An 18,950-nucleotide genomic window follows, 5' to 3' on the forward strand; every position below is an offset into this window, starting at 1 on the left:
CATCCAAAGGTCGGATCGTGCAACGCTTAGAGAAACTGTATGAACCAGAGAGCAACCTCTCATACGCTACAGGACTGGATTAGCATGTTAAATGTTGATTTTAATTAGAGTACGATTAGAGAAAGACAGCACAAGTGTGGATCATTTGAAGGGTTTCTTTGGACATCAGACGAGACCACAGCGCTGATCAATATGCAGAGTGGGTTCTGATAAACACCGTTGACATGGGATATCAGCTCAAACGCTCATGGTCAAGCATAGATGGGGGTGGAGTGGTGATAATTTGGGTTTTTGTTAGCAGTAACAAACCGGGGCACCTTACACTTACTCAGCTGCCCAAGAACTCCTCTGGATATATATTTCAAAGATTCAACTGCTTTTGTGCATCTCTGAAAAAGAGAGGAGCTTACTCAGTAACTTCCTTGTAGTATTTTTTAACGATTGAGTTTGATATTTAAAACACAAACACCTTCTTTCCATCTGAAAATTAGAACTTTAATAAAGATTTGAGGTTTATACACATCACAAATGCAGAACAACGTAACACCATACAAGACATAGACATACAGTATCTATACAATCAGAAAAGTGTAAATAGACAGACACCAAGGCATACAGTGGAAAAAAAAGTGCACTGTAGTTTTCTGTTGCAGTAACCACAAACATTATAATGAAACACTACTGTTAAAAAGCCTAGAAATGTTTGACACAAGCTCAAGCACGACTTTTCACATCAACACTCTGGATTTGGTGGGATGATCAAAGATGCTGTTTGGCACGACGACATGATTTGGAGCTGATTTGGCACAAGTTTGGTAACATGTCCCCAAATTCAAATATCTTATTGAACCTATATGTTCAAACTATCTTGCAGTGAAAGTTTTCCTTCAGAATAATAAAGTGGGTGATTTGTTTAGATGGGTATAAACACCCCGACAGGCACTTTCTAACAAGGACAATGTTATGTAACTAATTATTAAGGGTGAATTATTTAGAAATCTAGCAAGTGTTGCTACAAGTCTGGAATATATTTTGAACAAGTTACACGTTTTTAACTTATCACACCACATTAGTGAGAGGCTGCATGTAAACAACTGGAAAAAATAAACACTCAACATTAAAATTGTGAGTATTTGCATCTAATGTCTTAAACATATTTGATTAATTTAACATCGCTCTCTCAACAAATGTGTATGATAAGCTATGAGATTAGGGCAGACTTTCTAAGACCCATTTATTCTCGACATAAATGGTATCAAAGCTTGCCAAGTCATGCTTTAATGCACCAGAGAAAGTTTACCATTCTGCGAATTAAAGCAATTTCCTCAAGAAGTTGGACTTTTTGACTCACCTTTTGATTTATTCCAAAATTCAGATTTTTTATCGAAAGAAAACAAAAGGGAGCCTCAGACCTTAAGAGATGAGTGCAAAAACAGCCACTTTGGCCTGAAAACAGGGCGCATTTTCCTCTCTCTGACACTTTTGAGAAACACTTTGCAGCGGCAAAACATTAAAACTATAAGATTACATCATGCAGAGGTGAAAACAACATAACATAGCTCATAACAAGTATCTGATCTCTTTTCCACCCTGTCCTCAACCCTTTCGGTTCGCTTTCATCATCTACTCCTATCTGCCATTATACACTGCTTAATATTCACACCACTTTCTCCAACATTTTTCATCTCCTTACCTTGACTCGAAACTCTAAAGCTGTCACAGCCCTTAATTAATTCTACTCCAACCCTGCAGTGTGCAGGGAGGGATTTGAGCTGCCCTGGATCAACTTTCGCTTTTTCTCGTGTAGCTTTCAGTTGTCTGAGGCTATGGCTGAATGTAGTACAACATGGCTGTTTCATGAAAGCTCGCACAGTTTTGACAAGTGCATTACATCGTCTTCAATGATTTTGAAGTTCAGTTTTATCATATCTTCTGGTACAGTGTTGACATTCAAATAATTTTACATTTTAGCTATCAGGGGAATATTATGAAAAAGAAAAACAACTCTTCTGTATTTGGGAACATTTATTGAGGTATCCAAAGTGACTATCAACTCAAAAATTAGACTTAAAGGTGGGGTAAGTGATTCTTTACAATCTTTAAGCCAGAACCCTTTTTAGCCCCTTTCACATTGCCAAATACGCCGATTACTCCAATTTAATTTAATTTGTGGCCTGCCCAGCACGTGTTAAACACAACTTCTTTGTTGAGCGAAGTCAGCAGGGGATAATCTATAAGTGCCTTTTCACATTCAGTAACTATCTCACCATTTACCAGCTGACCCTTTCATTGGTTCATGAGTGCGCTTTATAAAAGAACAAAAAAGGGTTTGGTCAGCCTGCCCCCAAACAAACACTGCTCCAGCTTATGATGATGGTGTGCAACTCAAAACATGAAGAGCCAGTTTTCCATGTTTCCCTCAAATATCACGAGACATGATGCCATCCAGAAATCACTTACCCTACCTTTAACACTACCAAGTCACTTTGGTTGGAGCCACCTCAGTTTGAAACTATTTAAATCAGCGAGAGGTTCAGATTTGCATGATACTTTGACATCACAGACCCAAATCAGTATAATTATAATTATAGTATAATTATCCAGCCACCACATCTCTAATGCCACCCCTTACAGTTATTTTTTTAAATTTTATTTATTTTGCCTTTATTTAACCAGGTTGACGGCACATTTGTTAAAACTTAGTAATGCAAAGCTGTAACATTGTTTTTAAGAGGAAGCTTGAGTGGTTTTGAGTGGCTGACTCCATCCCCTAAAGCTGACTGCTAAGAAGAAAGATGTACAGTAAAGACCTGAAGGTAAAGGTTTTTATATTATATCACTGTTGAATCTTTGACCAAAGGGTGTTAATAAATCTTTAATTAATACCATTAACAATAGTTTTTAATATTAATTAATATTTTTTATAAATCATCTCCTTTAAAAACTAATCTGCAAACACTAAGCTGCTGGACTACGACCCGTGTGATCGCGCTTCTGCAGGAAACTGTGCTTTGAACTTGGACTAAAAGCAAACTGAAATTAACACTGAACTGATGATAATCTGTCGAACATGGTACTCAGGTGCTTTTAAAAGGCAGTGTGCTCATCTTTTTGTCATTTCGAGTCACAAAGTGATTTCTTTTCTGCTGTCTTGTGCTGGTCAAGAAACAACTTGGCGAGCTGAATAATGTGCCAGCTGCCATCAACAGGTTTAGCATTTAGCTTCACAGCATGTGTATGACAGCCACAAACAATTATTTCACAAAAACGCTGAACTATTTTTCTAAAGTTTAGATGTTGACCTGTTCGTTAGTTCTGGTGGGCTAACCGCCCCTGTCATTGCTTGCATATTTGCTTGTTTTTCTGTAGCAAACTTGTTGTCTCTGTTTTACTTCCCTTATAAGTTTGCCAGCTTGTTTGATAACAGAATTAAAGAAACAACTTGGCCAGAATACTTTCTTCTTAGCATCGGCTGGATTGTTCTTGGAAGTTTTTCAAAGTAATTAATTCATTTTTTTCACACCGGTTTTGTTCATGTCTTGCACATGAATCTGAATCATTATCAATACAAATGTAATCTTTACTCAAACACTTCTGCCGTCGGTCACTGAGAGCTCCGGCTGTGTTTACTACACGGCTCTCCCGGGTCTTTAGTTGCTCCACCGTATGCTTCAACCCCACTTTCAGTCCAAAGGGCCACATTGCCCTGGGTCACTTTGCCACATCGAGCCAAGCTGGCCACTTGGTTAGAAGACAGAACCCGGTCCCAAAGCCCCACTTGTGACATCTCTCCAACCAAGGCCTGGGATGAGTCAAAACCTCCACCCAAGGAGTCCTGGAGAGGAATTACACTGCCGTTAGATGGAGAGATAAATCAAAATTAGAAAAAGGCTTGTGCGTTCATGCACTCACAGACCCGGTGTCAGCTGTGGGGCTGCCTTGGGCCAGACTGTGAACCGTCTTAAATGAGAGGAGCGAGTTTTAATTCAAGCCCACAAAGCAAAGCAGCCATATGGCAGGAGTTCTTCTGGCTCACAATGATCATTACCTTATCATCCTTGCAGTACCTTCATAACATTTACACATCTTTTACAACATAACCACCCAGCCCTAAATCCCAGTGATTTAAGCAAGGTCTGTTTTCATCAACGACTCATGTATGTTGAACTGCAGGACAGGAGGAGATCATTTATTCATTACAAAAAGGCTGCTAGAGCATGATATGCAAAAAAAACAAAACCGCAAGCCGGCATGGGGAGGGGGGATAAACAGGGAGCCAAGTGTGTCTAACTTTGTCTAACACAGTGCTAACTAAGCCACATCACCTCGGTTACCTGCAGCTGAACTCAGATTTGGACATGATTGCAGCATCACTACAAGAAAAAGGTTTAGTTGCCTGACTCCTGGAAACTGGAAGTCTGCTACATTAACATAAACCCTGCAGGAAACAGTTGCTTTACATACGAATTTGATTCAACATCCAATCAAAAATAATGTTGGTTCACTACAGAATATAAAGGACATTCATTTTTATCAGTAGGTGTTTGAAAAGGAAGTGACATGATGACTTCTTCTTAACCCCTCAGTGAAGTCTGGATTTTGGTGTAATCATTGTTATTGACATGCAATGACAATTTAAGGGGCATTTCATGTTATGAAAGGAATTTCTAATGGCATCAATGAATGACTAAAATCTGTTACACGATATTAAATTTAACAAAAAGAGCCTTAAGCTGAAACACTGTAATGTTTATTAGGTTCAAATTAACATCACCAGAGGCTCAAACGGTACACATGATGTCATACTCATGCCCGGAAGCAGAATGTGAAAGTAAGTCTACCAGCCAGTGTCTGCATTATGCATGAGCAGGGACAGATTAATTTTTGTCAGGACAGCCATACTAATTATTATTCCTCTAACAAAGAATTAGTCTGGTTCCTCTGGATTTAAGCAGTACCAGGGGATTCAGAAGAAACCTCCTCTGGATGCCTTTGGATAAGCATGCAACCAACCAGAGAATAAAAACTATGTGACACAGGCAAAATAACAACCAGTATTGAAATAAGACACCCAAAGTGGATGTCGTATTCATGCTAAGACTGATTATTGATGGTTTTCCTAGTAAAAACTTGCTTATCCAAGGTGTTGAAGGTGTTATAGGCCATCATGGCACGTTAGTTGTTTTGAATAGTTGCTCTTGGAGAGTCCTGTATGAGTCTCTGCATAAACTCTGCATCCATAAAGCTGCAATCGGTTTGGTGTTTCCATCCTGGTGAGATTGGCTGTACATGGGACTGGTACCAGACACATTTCAGAAGAGAGAATTTTAGGTCAATGTGTATGGTTGGTCAGGCTAACTTAATTGATTGATTTATCTATAAAATGAGCTTGTAAGGAGACCATGAGAATCACTTTTGAAGCCTGTTAGAGCTGCAAATTATAGCAAAAGCCACAAACTAATCTTGATACACCGGTGTCATCCATTGCTGCGATTTTTAACCACTGTGCCATGGTACACCAGCAGGTAGGAGGTTGTTGGGTGTGCCCGGGGAAATCTGGTTTTACTTAATTAGTCCAAAAAAATTATTATTTAGATACTTCAATATAATTTGTCATCGTTCAGTACCTGTACCTGAAGTGCACTGACTGGCAGAGTAATTTCCTGCCAAGATAACAGCTTTGTGTTAATATAAAGAGGCCAGGATTTCCCACTGAGGGAGTATACATGGTCATAGCTCATACACTGTTGTACTAAGCTACTAATACATTCTTTTATATATTTTTCTTTTTTTGTTGCTGGTGTGCTAGGGAGTCATTTATTTATTTCAATCTAAAAACATGTTTATGTCTTAAAAAACACAGGCTCTCCAGAGAACTGAGGCTACACAAAAAGAAACCACATTCATGGTTTAGCAAAAAGATGTATGGTGCATTCTGACAGAAAAACACTGAACCAAATGTTCACTGTACTGCGCTTGGTAAGCTGTGAAACAGCAGTGCTCCCGTGCATATCTTCTTGTGTCAAAGAAATGACACGGGTGCATTCACATCAGAGCTATTTGGTTCAGAGTTTTATTTGCTTGGAAACTCCAGTTCATTTGAGAAGGTGTGAATGTTTGATGCCTTGAAAAAGGTCTATGACCGAAACGTTGGCCTAATAAACAAGTGAACAGTGAGAAGAAGGTGTGCGGGAGTTTTCTTGTTAAGAAGGTGTGAATGTGCAATCGAATTCTGATTAAATAAGGGAACCCTAGCCCACCTAAAGACGTAGGTCTCTGTCTGCTTTAAGGTAACCGAACACAGGAGATGGACTACCACCATAAAGCAGAATTTGAAGTTGCCCTTCAATAACCAAGAGATAAGCAAAGTTTCTTGTTTATTGCTTGTCCTGTCTTCTCTCTCAGTAATACTTGATGAGGCACCACCACCAGTACTCGAGTTGTAAAAAGAAATCAGGGGGGATGGTGGATTTTATCATATGGGGACAGATCATTTGTGCTGATTACAAATAATATAATATATTACAAATAATAGCAGTGACCAACACCTGCAGAAATACTGCAGGAATGACATAGCAGCAGTTAAATGCAGCCTTCTGTAAGCTTTAAATATCCACTGGGCTTACATCAAATACATCAAACCACAACAATAAAAAACAGTTTTCTGAACTTATCAATATGACTCTGTCCTTCACAGGATAAGTAAAATGGATCACTGCAAAAACTCAAAATCTTAACAAGAATATTTGTCTTATTTCTAGTTAAAATGTCTTATTTTAATAAAAAGATCTCATTACACTTAAAACAAGACTCATCACTGGAAAAAACAACAATTTTCACCTGTTTCAAGTAGATTTTCACTTAAAATAAGTAGAAAAATCTGCCAGTGGAACAATATTTTTTTTCTTGTAATGACAAGATGAATCTTGTCCCACTGGCAGATTTTCCTACTTATTTCAAGTGAAAATTTACTTGAAACAGGTGAAAATTGTCAAATAAGTTATTTTTCTGGTGATGACTCTAAATGTTGAAATAGCAGTAAAACCACATTCATTGATGAAATGACATAAGGGGTGGAAAGGGGGGATGACAGTTTTACAGGGGGGATGATTTTGACCGTTTTTATTTCAGGGGGGATGCCATCCCCCCTCATCCCCCCTCAACTCCAGTACTGACCACCACAGACAAGGAGGGAAATTGGTTATTTAGGATGTTTGGTTTGCTTAACACAGTGTAGTGTGACCAGCTGAATGTGGCAACCACCAATCAAACCAAGTATCCAGTTGAACTGGGTCTACCGTTGACACAGCAACTGAGATTTAGTTACCCTTCAGGAGCAGATTAAAGCATAGGTGCAAATCAAATTGCAGTGGGGTTTAATAGTTCTCAGCACCTCCTTGCCTCATATAGAAGCTTAAACCAGGTTTTGCTCTAAAGCTCAGCTAAGCTGGTGACACACAGAGGGCGACAAACAGACCAGCAGGGGAGAAAGGAGTCACAAGTTATGTCTAGATGTGGTGGCAAATGTTCAATGATTAAGAAGACGTGACAGGATGGTGGAGAGGGAATAAAATAAAACAATGTTTTGAAATGTGGTTATTAAAATCCTCACCTGCTCTTGTCCCAGTACTAGCTCTCCCCCAGGTCTGATGTGATGTCCAGCAGCCAGTCCGTGGCCCTCGCCCCTCTGCTTTCCTCCTTGGTACGCATGCCACGCTCCTTCCTTCTGGGTCCAGCTCACACAAATGTGCTGCCAGTTGCCTCGGGAGAGGTTCAGAGGCAGCTGGGCCACCTGGGGATTTGGGGGGAACAAGTACTTAAAATGAAGCGATGGTGTCCTTGTTCTGACTGTCACACATTTGAAGAAAAGGCATGTCACAGCTAGCTAGGGGTGAGACTGTATTAGTATGACACAGATGAGATGCAGCAGGAGAGCCATATATTTGAGATGTCTGAGATGACATCTTTATTTCTCTGAGTTTTCTGGGTCCAAATTGGCTGTTATACTCCATTTCATCTGCCCTAAAGACATTCTGCTACCTCCAAGGACGCAACATTTTTTCCTCCAGGCATCTATTACCATAATGACTTCATTGAATTATATCAAAAGCCAGAACCCTGCCGTACATCACCCAGAAAAGCTGTCAAGGTGGAGCTGTAACCTTTCATCTAAACATATGAATGAGCCTATTTAGCTTGTCATAGATATTGGCCTTTTATGCTCTGTGTGCTGTCCAATTACATGCTAATACAGAGCACTTTCCTGTTTTAATAGATACTATAAATCGTAGGTTATTGTATAACATTGTTAACACGAAGAGGATATTTCAAATCCTTATACAATAAAGCAGAAAAAAGTAGCCTTCCTAGATAAGGATGGTGATTATACTACATCAAACACTGTATGGACTAAACACCAATGTTTCCTCGATCCACTCCCTACTTTAATCACCACAACCTGGCTGTTTTACCTCGGATTAGCAAACATCAACATTTGTTTTTTGATATTCATTTTGATCAAATCTGTCCAAACGTCCTCGTGTCAAATGTCGCTACGAAAACGATAAATCGGACTGCTGGAACTGAAGTGAGGACTGCCAGAGCAACGCTGGAGCCACCACGCTCATTCAGTCACTAGTCACCCTCATGATCTAAGGTTAGCCATGGTGGGCTAGCTGCAGTCTGGCTAGCCAGCGTCGATCCTGTCGATCCAGCTGCAAGCCAAACTGGGAGACATCGAGTTACAGGTTGCTTGGCTCAGTTCAGAAGTTAGGATAGATTCCAGAGCAGACGACATTTGAAAACCACAACCCTAATTACAGATTAATTTGTGGTTTAATATCATTTTAACCAGCTTCTAGTGGTCATTCGACTAACTTCAGTTTTTCTTATTTCCACAGTAGCTTCAGCTTTGTAAACTAGTTAGATGGTGCTCTTGGATCCCCCCTTTTCAAATGAGACTAACTTAAATGTAGATGTACGCAACAGATGTTCAGCTTGTGGACATTTCTTATCAAAGACTCCCTTGCAGCTACAGATTCATACAACACCTTGTCATTGATGAGCAGCTCAGTGGGAGTGTGGAGGCCTTGCAGGAGCACCAGCTCATTAGGTTGCTCAGGAACAGCATAAGACAGGGGGGTCCCAATGCCCGCCCCTGCGGGACGCAGCCACAGGCAGGCGGTGAAGGCCCGCAGCTTCGGGATGGAGTGTTTCATGAGAGCAAACATGTAGTTGGTCCGTGCTGGGAAGGACAGTCTGAAGCCCTCTGGGAAAGAATGGCCTGCAATAAGAAAAGAAAAGTGACATGCCACGCAAAGGCTTAACAGTCCAGTTAAAGTGCAAAAGCTGAGCTTAAGTTGTATGACTTCTGTGTAACAAAAACATTATTGTAGTGGGTCTTAGTGTCAGACAAACACGACCTCAGATCAGTAACAGTTCATTACCTTTTTCACCATGTCATTATTTAACAAAAATTAAGCAAAAAATATAAAAATAAAATATGGGCAATGCTAAGTGTCCTTGTGCAACTTGTGATTCCATCTTTACCAGCATTTTATTCCTGGATAACTTTAATCAGTCTCCAACATTCCTGTACAGGAATGTTGTCCTGTTCTTTCATTTCATTTCATTTCATTTATTTATTTGATGAGGAGGGACAGTGCACATCATTATGTGTTTAAAAATAAAGGCAGATGCACCCAACTGTAGCCTATTGGCTAATTCCCATTGGCAGTCCCCCATTGGCTTGGATATAAAAACAAGCAAGTTAAGAGCAATACAGTGTTCAGTTATGAAATACAATAATACAATAATATAACCTATACAACAATAATACAACCAACCACATAACACATTTCACAGTATTTTACATTCATAAGTTATAGTCGTAGCAGCAGATTAAAGTAAAGTGCAAGTGTCTAATGTAAAGTGCTGGTGTCACAGTTATAAGGTGCAGAGTAGAGGTATAAAGTGCGTGGTGTATGGGACTGCGGACTTGAGAAAAGAAGCAAAACAACTGTCTTTACAACATTGTCCCAGTTGATTTGAGAATTTTGGGCATTTTCTTCTGCACATCTCTCTTAAGGTCCCGCCATGGCATTTCACCATGACACCAGGACACAGACTTTGACGAGACCAATCCAAAACCTTTAATCGTCATCCATTCCGTGAAGAGTAACAACACTGGTTCTCCTCCAAATGACTGCCCTGTTGCATGTCCCAATTTTAACCAAACATTTCACCAAATCATCACCCTTCCACTGCTGGCCTTGAAAGTTGGTATGAAGTATTCCTGCTGGAATACTGTGTTTTTCTTTTCACAATGTGTAGTGCCGGATATTAAGGCCAAACAACATCACTTCGGTCTTACCTTTCCTTGCCACACTGTTACAAAAGGGTTGTGATGTGTTTAGATGCAGTTTTTGTGAACCTCAGCTGTGCTTCCATGTCCTTCCTAGACAGAAGATTTCTCCTTGCTGCTTTTCAAAAACATGTATTTGTACATTCTTTTTCTAATTGCACTGCCATAAAGTTTAACACTTAACACACTAGTTCTCAGACGGTAGAGATGTAGCCCTTGGGCTACCTAGGTTACTGTATTTTTCCTGATTCCTGCATGGTGCTACCTTGGGTTATATTGATTGGGATGTCCACTCCGAGGGAGACTGGTAACTGTTTTTTTTATGATTTCTACTTGTGAATAAGTTTTATCACTGTAGAACATCCATCCATTAACAGGTCACCAGTCCATCGCAGCTATAGAACATCAAACTCCAAACTGTTTGAAAATGCTTTATAAGCTTTCCCAGACTGATGTGTAGTAAGCACTGCTTATGTTTTACCTCCTTGGCATTGCATTAGCATAGACCTTATATGCTCCAGACCAGCACACTAGAGGTGTTTGAATCATGTCCAACTGGTAATTTAAATCCTTTAGGGTACTTAGTGTTGCCCACGTTCTTTAGTTTTTTCTTTTTATTTAGAATTTTGGTAAATAAAGGCATGGTGAAATAAAAAGTTGATTTCAATTTCATTTAATTTATATAGTGTTTATTACAATACAAATCTCTTGGGCCTTTTCTTATATATTGTAATTTATATGTTGCTGTGCTGTGCTGTATTTGCCTAATACTAAGACCCTGGGGGTGTACAAACTTTTGCACATTACTGTAAGTAATCCAATTATTTAGCTAAAAAGATCAAATAGCGCTTTTATATTTGTTTTTGGATTTTTTTCCCCCTTCACATTAAAAGGTCTTATGTGCTTTTTGCTATGAAGCAGCACATGAATTTCACAGTCTTTCTGATCTGTTTTCCCCCTTTAAACATAATTTATTCATTATAAAAAACCCTGCGGCATGACTTGTTTAAAACTAAATGAAAATGAAACCTCTAAGGTCATTTTGATGCCAGATTATTTTTCATCATTAGTAACTAACGTCACTCTTTGAGCGAGTGATCAGTCACTCGGGACTTTCATCGTCACTGCGGATTTATTTTGTATTATATGTTGTTGACATGCACATTAAGATGGTAAAGGACACAAACATGCACACGCTATGCTCCCCTATTCCTTTTCCGCTAATACCTTACCTCCCTCCAGGCCTGAGAGTCGGTGATGTAGATTATTGATGCCGTGATCGATTTCCTGTCTGTTTTTCTCTGTTTCAAGTCTCAGGGCTTTTCTCTCTTTCTTCAGCAGCTCCACCTTCCTCTCCAGCTCTCCCTCCAGGTCTTCCATCGTCCAGGGTCTGCCGGCACCGGCTCTCTGGCCCGGATCAGCTGGCCTTTCTGGGCCAACCTCCTCTGGGACTTCTGATGTGAAGCTATCCGTCCGGTTTAGAGGAAATGGGCCAATGTCTGACTGCAGACGAGAGAGATGAAAGCTGGATCAGAGTTACAGTCTAGGAGTCTCTGCACAAACACCTGTGGGATTTATTCACACGTTAACAGCAAGATTTCAGATAATACGCCCCATCTTTCCGGGTACAGCACATCATCAGTAAGCTCTTTTTATGTCAGTTGCACGTACATGCGTAGCAAAGATCCTTCACCCAATTCATAGCCTTATTTTTTCAAGGCATTATATTTTCCTTTACTGAATGAAACCACCTTAAATCCGAAGGGAGTCTTTTTTGTTTAAAGTGAGATATCAGAAAGTGTGCCAGGACTCAACTATTTTAGTCAGCAACAAATTGCTAAGCTCCTTGCATAATGAAAAAAAAAACAATAACAAGAGACAGATATGTGAAAGTCTGTGGGTTTCCTAACACCTACTGGTTCCACCAAACACATCCCTCTCAGTGCTGTTCAAATATATACAGAGCCCACAAGGGGATGCATATTTTATTCAGTCCATAAGAGCCATACAGATGCTGCGGCACTTTCAAAGACATCAGAGCTTTACTCTAGCTCATGTATAAAGAAACTGAGCGAGTGCTATGAGGGTATATGGCTCTTTTTTGTTTGGGTGTCCCTTCACACATTTAAATGAGGAAGTGGAAGTTACCCTGAGAGGTTCTTCAACTCACATGTCAATCCCGTTGACAGTACCGCTGTGTAAACCACTTAAGCCGAGGTCACAGACTGGCTGGGAGTTAGTAGTAGTTAGTAGTCGGCAGTCGCCTCTCGGTAGAAGGCTGTTATATGGATATATATGGATGTTCACCAGCGAGCCATCACTAACTGCTGACTGATAGCTGCATACATTATTGTGTCTTACACCGGGGGTGTCACATGAACCTTTGTCTGATATGCTGCCCCCTTTTGGTCTGGAATTATATTGCTACATAGTGTGCCTTTAAATGCCAATGGCCTCTTTTTTTATTATGTTTGTATTTCACCAGTTACTCTGACCATACAAACAGTACAGTAAAACTGATTAAAATGTTGAACTGAAATTAGAATCTACTTTGTTGATGAGGCTTGTTTCATTGTTCTGAATCTGTCTTATCAGAAGGTTTGCTGCATTGATGGATTTATTTGAAAAATAAATTCAAAAGAGGACATAAGCGATAAGTAAGAGCATGAGTCGGTTACTGAAGCAAGTGAATAAGAAGTGTCAAACTCAATCGCACAAAGGACCAAAATTAAAAGACAAAAATAATAATTAAATAAGAAAATAAGAGAGCTTGAAAGTACACATTTACTAGTAACGCATCTGTTATTTCTCTCTTATTAACTGCAGGTTTTCACTGATGAAAACTGCGCACACACGTATTTACTACCAAACATATTTGAGCAGCTTGTATGAAGAGGTGGAATATTGTTTCTGGGATAAACTTTGGAAACTTGAAAGCTCAAACTTTTCCTTCAGTGTGTCTCTACTTTGGATTTTAATAGCTCCATTTAGATGTTTACAGATGTTCATCCACACCAAATGCACAATCCTACAGTAAGATTATTCGGAGATCAAACTTAATATCCTGGACTTCACAAGTGGCAAGTGAATGAACGTGGCACTATGTATGTTCCGTTTTTCAGAAAAGTGTTCAGATGGAAACAGTGGCAAAATTTTGGCTGTCAGGGAACGGAGCCAAAGTGTTGCTTGGAGAGGGAGATCTGTCACTTGAAGTTTTGGATCCAGATGAAAAAGCCCTTCATGCCCTAAAACCTGCTGCTGTCAACAGAGCTGTAAAGACGAGGTTGGAAAGGGCTCTTTTAAACTTTTTCTCTTTGGTATTTTTCAGAAAAAAACATGCAGGAGAAATGAAACAGATCACAAAATATCTCCTTTAATGCAAAGTGTCCTTGAGTAATCTGACTGATTTAACAAATTCAACAAAACACGGATTGTGTTTCATCTACAGTTCTGTTTTTGAAGACTTGAAATGAGTAATAAATGATTTAAAGTTATTTTCCTTTTAAACATATAACTCCTGGTGTGAGCACCGCTGCCAGTCTTTCTGGGCTTTTGGGTCATTTCAGAAATAATTCTGAGATTTGAATGTTTCCTTTCAAGACCACCAACTCTCTGGCCCTGACTATACCACATTCTTTTATACAGTATCTGTATTTGTGTCTGTAAAGAAGTAAACAAAAGTGATAAAAGTAAAAACATACTAAGTGTCAACATAAGATATAAAATAAGGAAGAAGAAAAAACAAAAACCCTCCGGGCCTGAGCGGTGAGTGCACAAATATTCCTGACAGCTCTATAACGTAGCCTGTGGTGATGCTCCAAGGCAGCTATTTACACCTGCAGGTGTCAAACAAAAGAAAAACTGACAAAACGTTACAAACTGTAATGTACACAAATTAAAAACAGTAAATCAAGGGTGATATAAGTATGGTGCAAGTTTCTTTTCTTTTTTATAGTCTGATGGACTAGTGACCTGTGCAGGGTGTACCAGTGCAAAAAGAGCTGGGATGGGCTCCTGGGAGGACACCAGTGACCCTGAACAGGAATAAGGATGAATTGGTGGAGGGATGGATGGATGGATGGATGGATGGTTGATGGATGGATGGAAGGATGGTGGATGGATGGATGGAAGGAAGGATTTTAGTCACAAAATACACTGGTGTCATGTGTTTTGCAGTTTAAAAATAGAAAATATTTTTTAAAAACCTCTATGAGTTAACGTAACAGAGAAAACCGATGCCTACTGCCTCTGAATCACTGTCGGGATCCTCCCCAGGCAGATCATTAGTCAGTTCAGACCCTTGTTGTCCCTCATGGGAAATTTGGTTGCCAGCAGTGGTAATGACTACATAAAAACACAAGACAAAGCCCATGAGAGATCTAGAAAACCTAAGACAAACCCTAAGAAAGAAATAGAAAATGTTTATTATAAATTGTAATGAGAACTTTTTTCCAGCACAAATGAGTAACTTACACCAGTTTTTCATTGAATCAGCAAACAGCCAAAACGTTCCCCTCTGTTTCAGTTAGTTTCTGTGTTTTTTTAAGAATTGATTGTAGATAATGAGGAGTTACGTCCTGATGTTTCTATCAAGAAGGCGTCTCCACATTGAAAGGTCATGGTATCTGTTGCCATGGTTACTTGGACAGTAGGACAATAGGAATAATGCGAGAGAGAGAGAGGGAGAGAGAGAGAATGGTTTGGTATTTGTCTGATTTTTGCGACATGAAGTGATTTTCTTAGGAAGAAATGGAGAGGCAGAAAACAAAAGTAAAGGGCTGCAATATTCAGAGGAACTGCTTGAAATCAATAACATCGACCCGTAAAACCAGTCTTCAGAAACCAATGGGTCACGTGACCCAATGCTTCGTCCAGTGTTATATGCAGTGTTGCAGACAACACAGAGAAGAAATGTGCTACAATTAGAAGGTGTGGGCTACATGTAAGAAAACTGTTTCTCAATTCCAAGTATACTGCAAGTTTTCAATTTTTAGATTCAATTCAAATTCAATTCAAAAGTCTTTATTTCAAACACGATCGCAATATAAAGTAACAGACATGCTTGAACATACTGAAATAAAGAATGAATGTGTGTACTTGTTAGTAAGTACAACTCAGGAGTTCGGGAGATGTTAGGACACATTCCAGTACTTCTGTACTTGATGACATCACAGCTAGCAGGCTAACACAGGTTCAAAAACATCTATAGCTTAAATCAGTGGTTCCCAAACTTTTTTTGCCAGGCCCCCCTTTTGTACGTAACAGAATTTTCGAGTCCCCCCCCCCCCCGACCCCAACACAGACACACAAATCTTTTGCATTCAAATGCGATTGCAATTTATTTCATATATTGAACATATGTGCGAAAAAACTGTCCATCTCTGTAAAAATAGATTTTCAACCTGACCAGCTCACAGAGATTGAAACAACAACAATACAAACAGGAGCCAAAATCTGATAATTTGCTCTACAGAAATGACACCTTTAATCCTCACATCTTTTCTGTGATGTGAGTGGGCTTGCTTTTTTTTCCTTTTTACTGTACAATACAGTATGCATTACTTTCAACATATTTTTTTCCAAAAATAACCAGCTCCCTGAGGGAAAAAAAACAGCAGAAACAGCTAAACAAATAATCAAAATGTCAACAATTGTTCTGCAAAAATGTCAGTTTTAATCCCCACACTTTTCAGTGAGTGGGGTGGGCTTGTTCATGTTACAGATCCTCTCAAACCGGGTTGCAGGTGTGAGATTACCACATGTATCTACCTAATAGCACATTTGTGGGACCTGAAGCAGCAGGTCCCCGGTTAGATTCCTGAAGCAGCAGGTCCCCGGTTAGATTCCCGCCGAGCAGACCATTACTTCATGTCATTCCCCTTCTCTCTTCCCCCTATTTCCTGTCTCTCTCTCACTGCACATATGTATTGAAGGCAAAATCTTAAAGAAATAAAAAATATTTTAAATTAATCTACCTTCCAACCTCGCCGCGCCCCCCCTGCAATAGTGCCGTGCCCCCCATGTTTGGGAACCACTGACTTAAATGAACATAAAATAAATGCTCTGACTATTAATGCAAGTCCAAACGGTCTACTCCTCTGACAAAAGTGTTTCTTCCCCTTACTTTACATCATGTGTTTTTGTTTTAAATAAAACTGTCAGAGCAAGAACATGTTCAGGGGTTTTGATCGTACCTGACCAGGTGTAGACTTTAAATTGGAACAGAACTTCAGCTGTGATTGATGACATTTCACAAAAACACAAGTATGGATAAGAAACAGCAAACGTGTCAACCTGCACCAGTGACTTGGTTGGATGTGAGTTTACAACTTCTCTCCAGGTATTGCTGACCATACACCAGATGACTGCAAAAACTATAACACCATTTTTAAAAGACTAACATATGACATTGTCTCGTATCTAATGGCTGAAAGTCTTGTGTGGCTACTATTATGCGACTAAAATCAGATTCCTTTGTGAATTAAAGGACAAGAATTCTCCTAATCGGTTAGTAACCCAAACAGTCATGTTGGATTTTACCTTAAAACCAGGACACTGAACAGACCAACCGTGATTTGCTGAAACCGAAACCCTACATCTGATGAGTGATATCGGAGCAGTGCACCCAACTCAAGTATCACGATTTTCTTCAAGCAGTGAAAATGTGTCTGCAACCTTAGAAATGCTTGTAAATTAATGAAGTGTAAATTGGGCATAAATCTGGAGGATTAGCTGTTCGCCCATTCTGCACCAGTGCACAAGATGTGTTGTAAACAACATAAAACCCTGGTCCCTTTCATAGAACCCTTACTAAAAAAATAAACAAGTGGGTGAAGAAAAAGGGGGATTTCTTAATTCCTGAAAAGCTATCAGTTATTAGACGATATGCCTTTGTGCTGCAGTGGCAGCACAGAAAATAGAGTGGACAAAGGAAATGACCCACACAAGCATGTCCTAAATAAAACTGAGTGAAGTGAGATAAGAGCACTCTGCTGCAGAGGTTCACTCTGCCTCTCAACAACTAATATGGGCACCTCATCAATTATGCATGTTATTTCTTTAGCCCAAAAAATTGGTTAAACATCATCTGGTTTAGTCAAATAAGAGGATGCCTCTTATAACATGCGCTATCCTTTCCTCCACCTTCGCCTCCTGTTAGTGATAACTGACAAGTTTTGTACAGCAGAATGTATAGTAGCCATAAGGTCTCTGCGGTTGAATATCATTAATGTCTCCACGCTCCTCACATGTGGCATTAAGGCTGATTTATGGTTCCGCGTTAAAACGACGCAGACCTACGGCGTAGGCTCTGCGTGGATTTAACGCAGAACCTTAAATCAGGCTTTAATGAAACCTGTTTTGTCGAGTACTGTTATTAAATTAACTACCTACCTCCAGTTTCTCGATGCGGTCTTTGAGCTGCATGATCGCCTGCTCCAGTTCATCCACGGTCCTGACGGTGACCAGGTGGCCCCCGTCCGCAGTGGAAGCCGGGCTGTCCCGCACCATGACCCGCTCGGGGCTCCGGTCCTCCACGGTCCTCCCTCTCCCCAGCCCCTTCTCGCACTCCGACAGCTTCCCCGTCAGCTCCCGGATGGTCCTCTGGTCGGTGAGGATCTGGTCCTTCTGCTGCAGGACGGTCTGCCGGAGCTCCTCCGCGGCGGTGCGGAGGTATCCCCAGTCTTCCCCCGCGTATAGCGACGGCTCGTCCGCTTGTTGCTGAAAGTTTCTGCTGTTGCACTCCCCGGCGGGGATCGGGGTGCAGATGAGCCGGCTCACCGCCGGGTCGTGCCCGGTGAGTCCGGTGACCCCGTCCAGCCCGCCGAGCCCCACGTTAAAGGTGGGCGCTTCAGAACCATGGAGAGCGCCCAGGGAGCCGGCCCGGGCCACCGAGCCGCCCGCCGCGGGGGTCTGAGCCGCCGCCGCCGCGGAGTCCGGGAACAGCGACTGGTTGTCGGCGGCGGGCCGCCGCTGCGCCGCGGCCGCCCCGGAAGAGCCGGTGTGGACCGCGGCGATGATGCAGATCACCGCTCCGATGAAGGCCACCATGCCGGCGGCCAGGATGATCACGATGAACTTCAGGGTGGCGGCGGGGGGGAGATCGATATAGAAAACTAATAGGACAATTAAGCTGCAATGAAGCCAAAAGCTCCAAAAGTATTATAATTATTCACCAGAATCTAAACTGAGAACAAGAAAAGGAAAAGAAAGAAACAGATGGCTCATCACTTTTTGTCCTTCTCAGCAAAACAACCCTTGAGGAGAAATGATGAGAAAAAAAGAGTTCCGCACCATAATTGAGTGATCATCGACTCAAGAAAAACACCAGAGCCGGGGAGGACTGCTACACCTCCTCCTCTCAACGCGCATGTCCTCGTATTCAGGCAAAATCCAGTTTATTAATACTGAAAGGAGTGACTGTGTGGCTGTGTGTGGAGGGGGTGCACAGAAGGGAAATGTTGCAGGACTGCTACTTGCAGCCTAATGACATATATTGTGTTATCTTGTCTTATCTTATCTGTTATCTATCTGTCTCAAAAGCAATTATACAAAGAAATGATTTTTTGCCAAATACAGGGACGAGGAG

At 40.8% G+C, this 18,950-nt stretch overlaps 1 protein-coding gene across 1 annotated transcript; it reads right to left on the minus strand.

Annotated features, from left to right (window-relative positions):
* Positions 1-489: 489 nt before the first annotated feature.
* Positions 490-18,714, minus strand: cbx6b (chromobox homolog 6b). Its single transcript, XM_061712342.1, has 5 exons — positions 17,756-18,714; positions 11,596-11,866; positions 9,051-9,283; positions 7,613-7,792; positions 490-3,835 (listed from the first exon to the last, which is right to left on the minus strand). Exons 1-5 carry the CDS (start codon positions 18,410-18,412, stop codon positions 3,605-3,607), a joined length of 1,572 nt encoding a protein of 523 aa, XP_061568326.1. The 5' UTR covers positions 18,413-18,714; the 3' UTR covers positions 490-3,604.
* Positions 18,715-18,950: the final 236 nt, after the last annotated feature.

The sequence above is a fragment of the Cololabis saira genome, chromosome 21 (assembly GCF_033807715.1).
Source record: "Cololabis saira isolate AMF1-May2022 chromosome 21, fColSai1.1, whole genome shotgun sequence".
NCBI classification, from domain to species: Eukaryota; Metazoa; Chordata; class Actinopteri; order Beloniformes; family Belonidae; genus Cololabis; species Cololabis saira.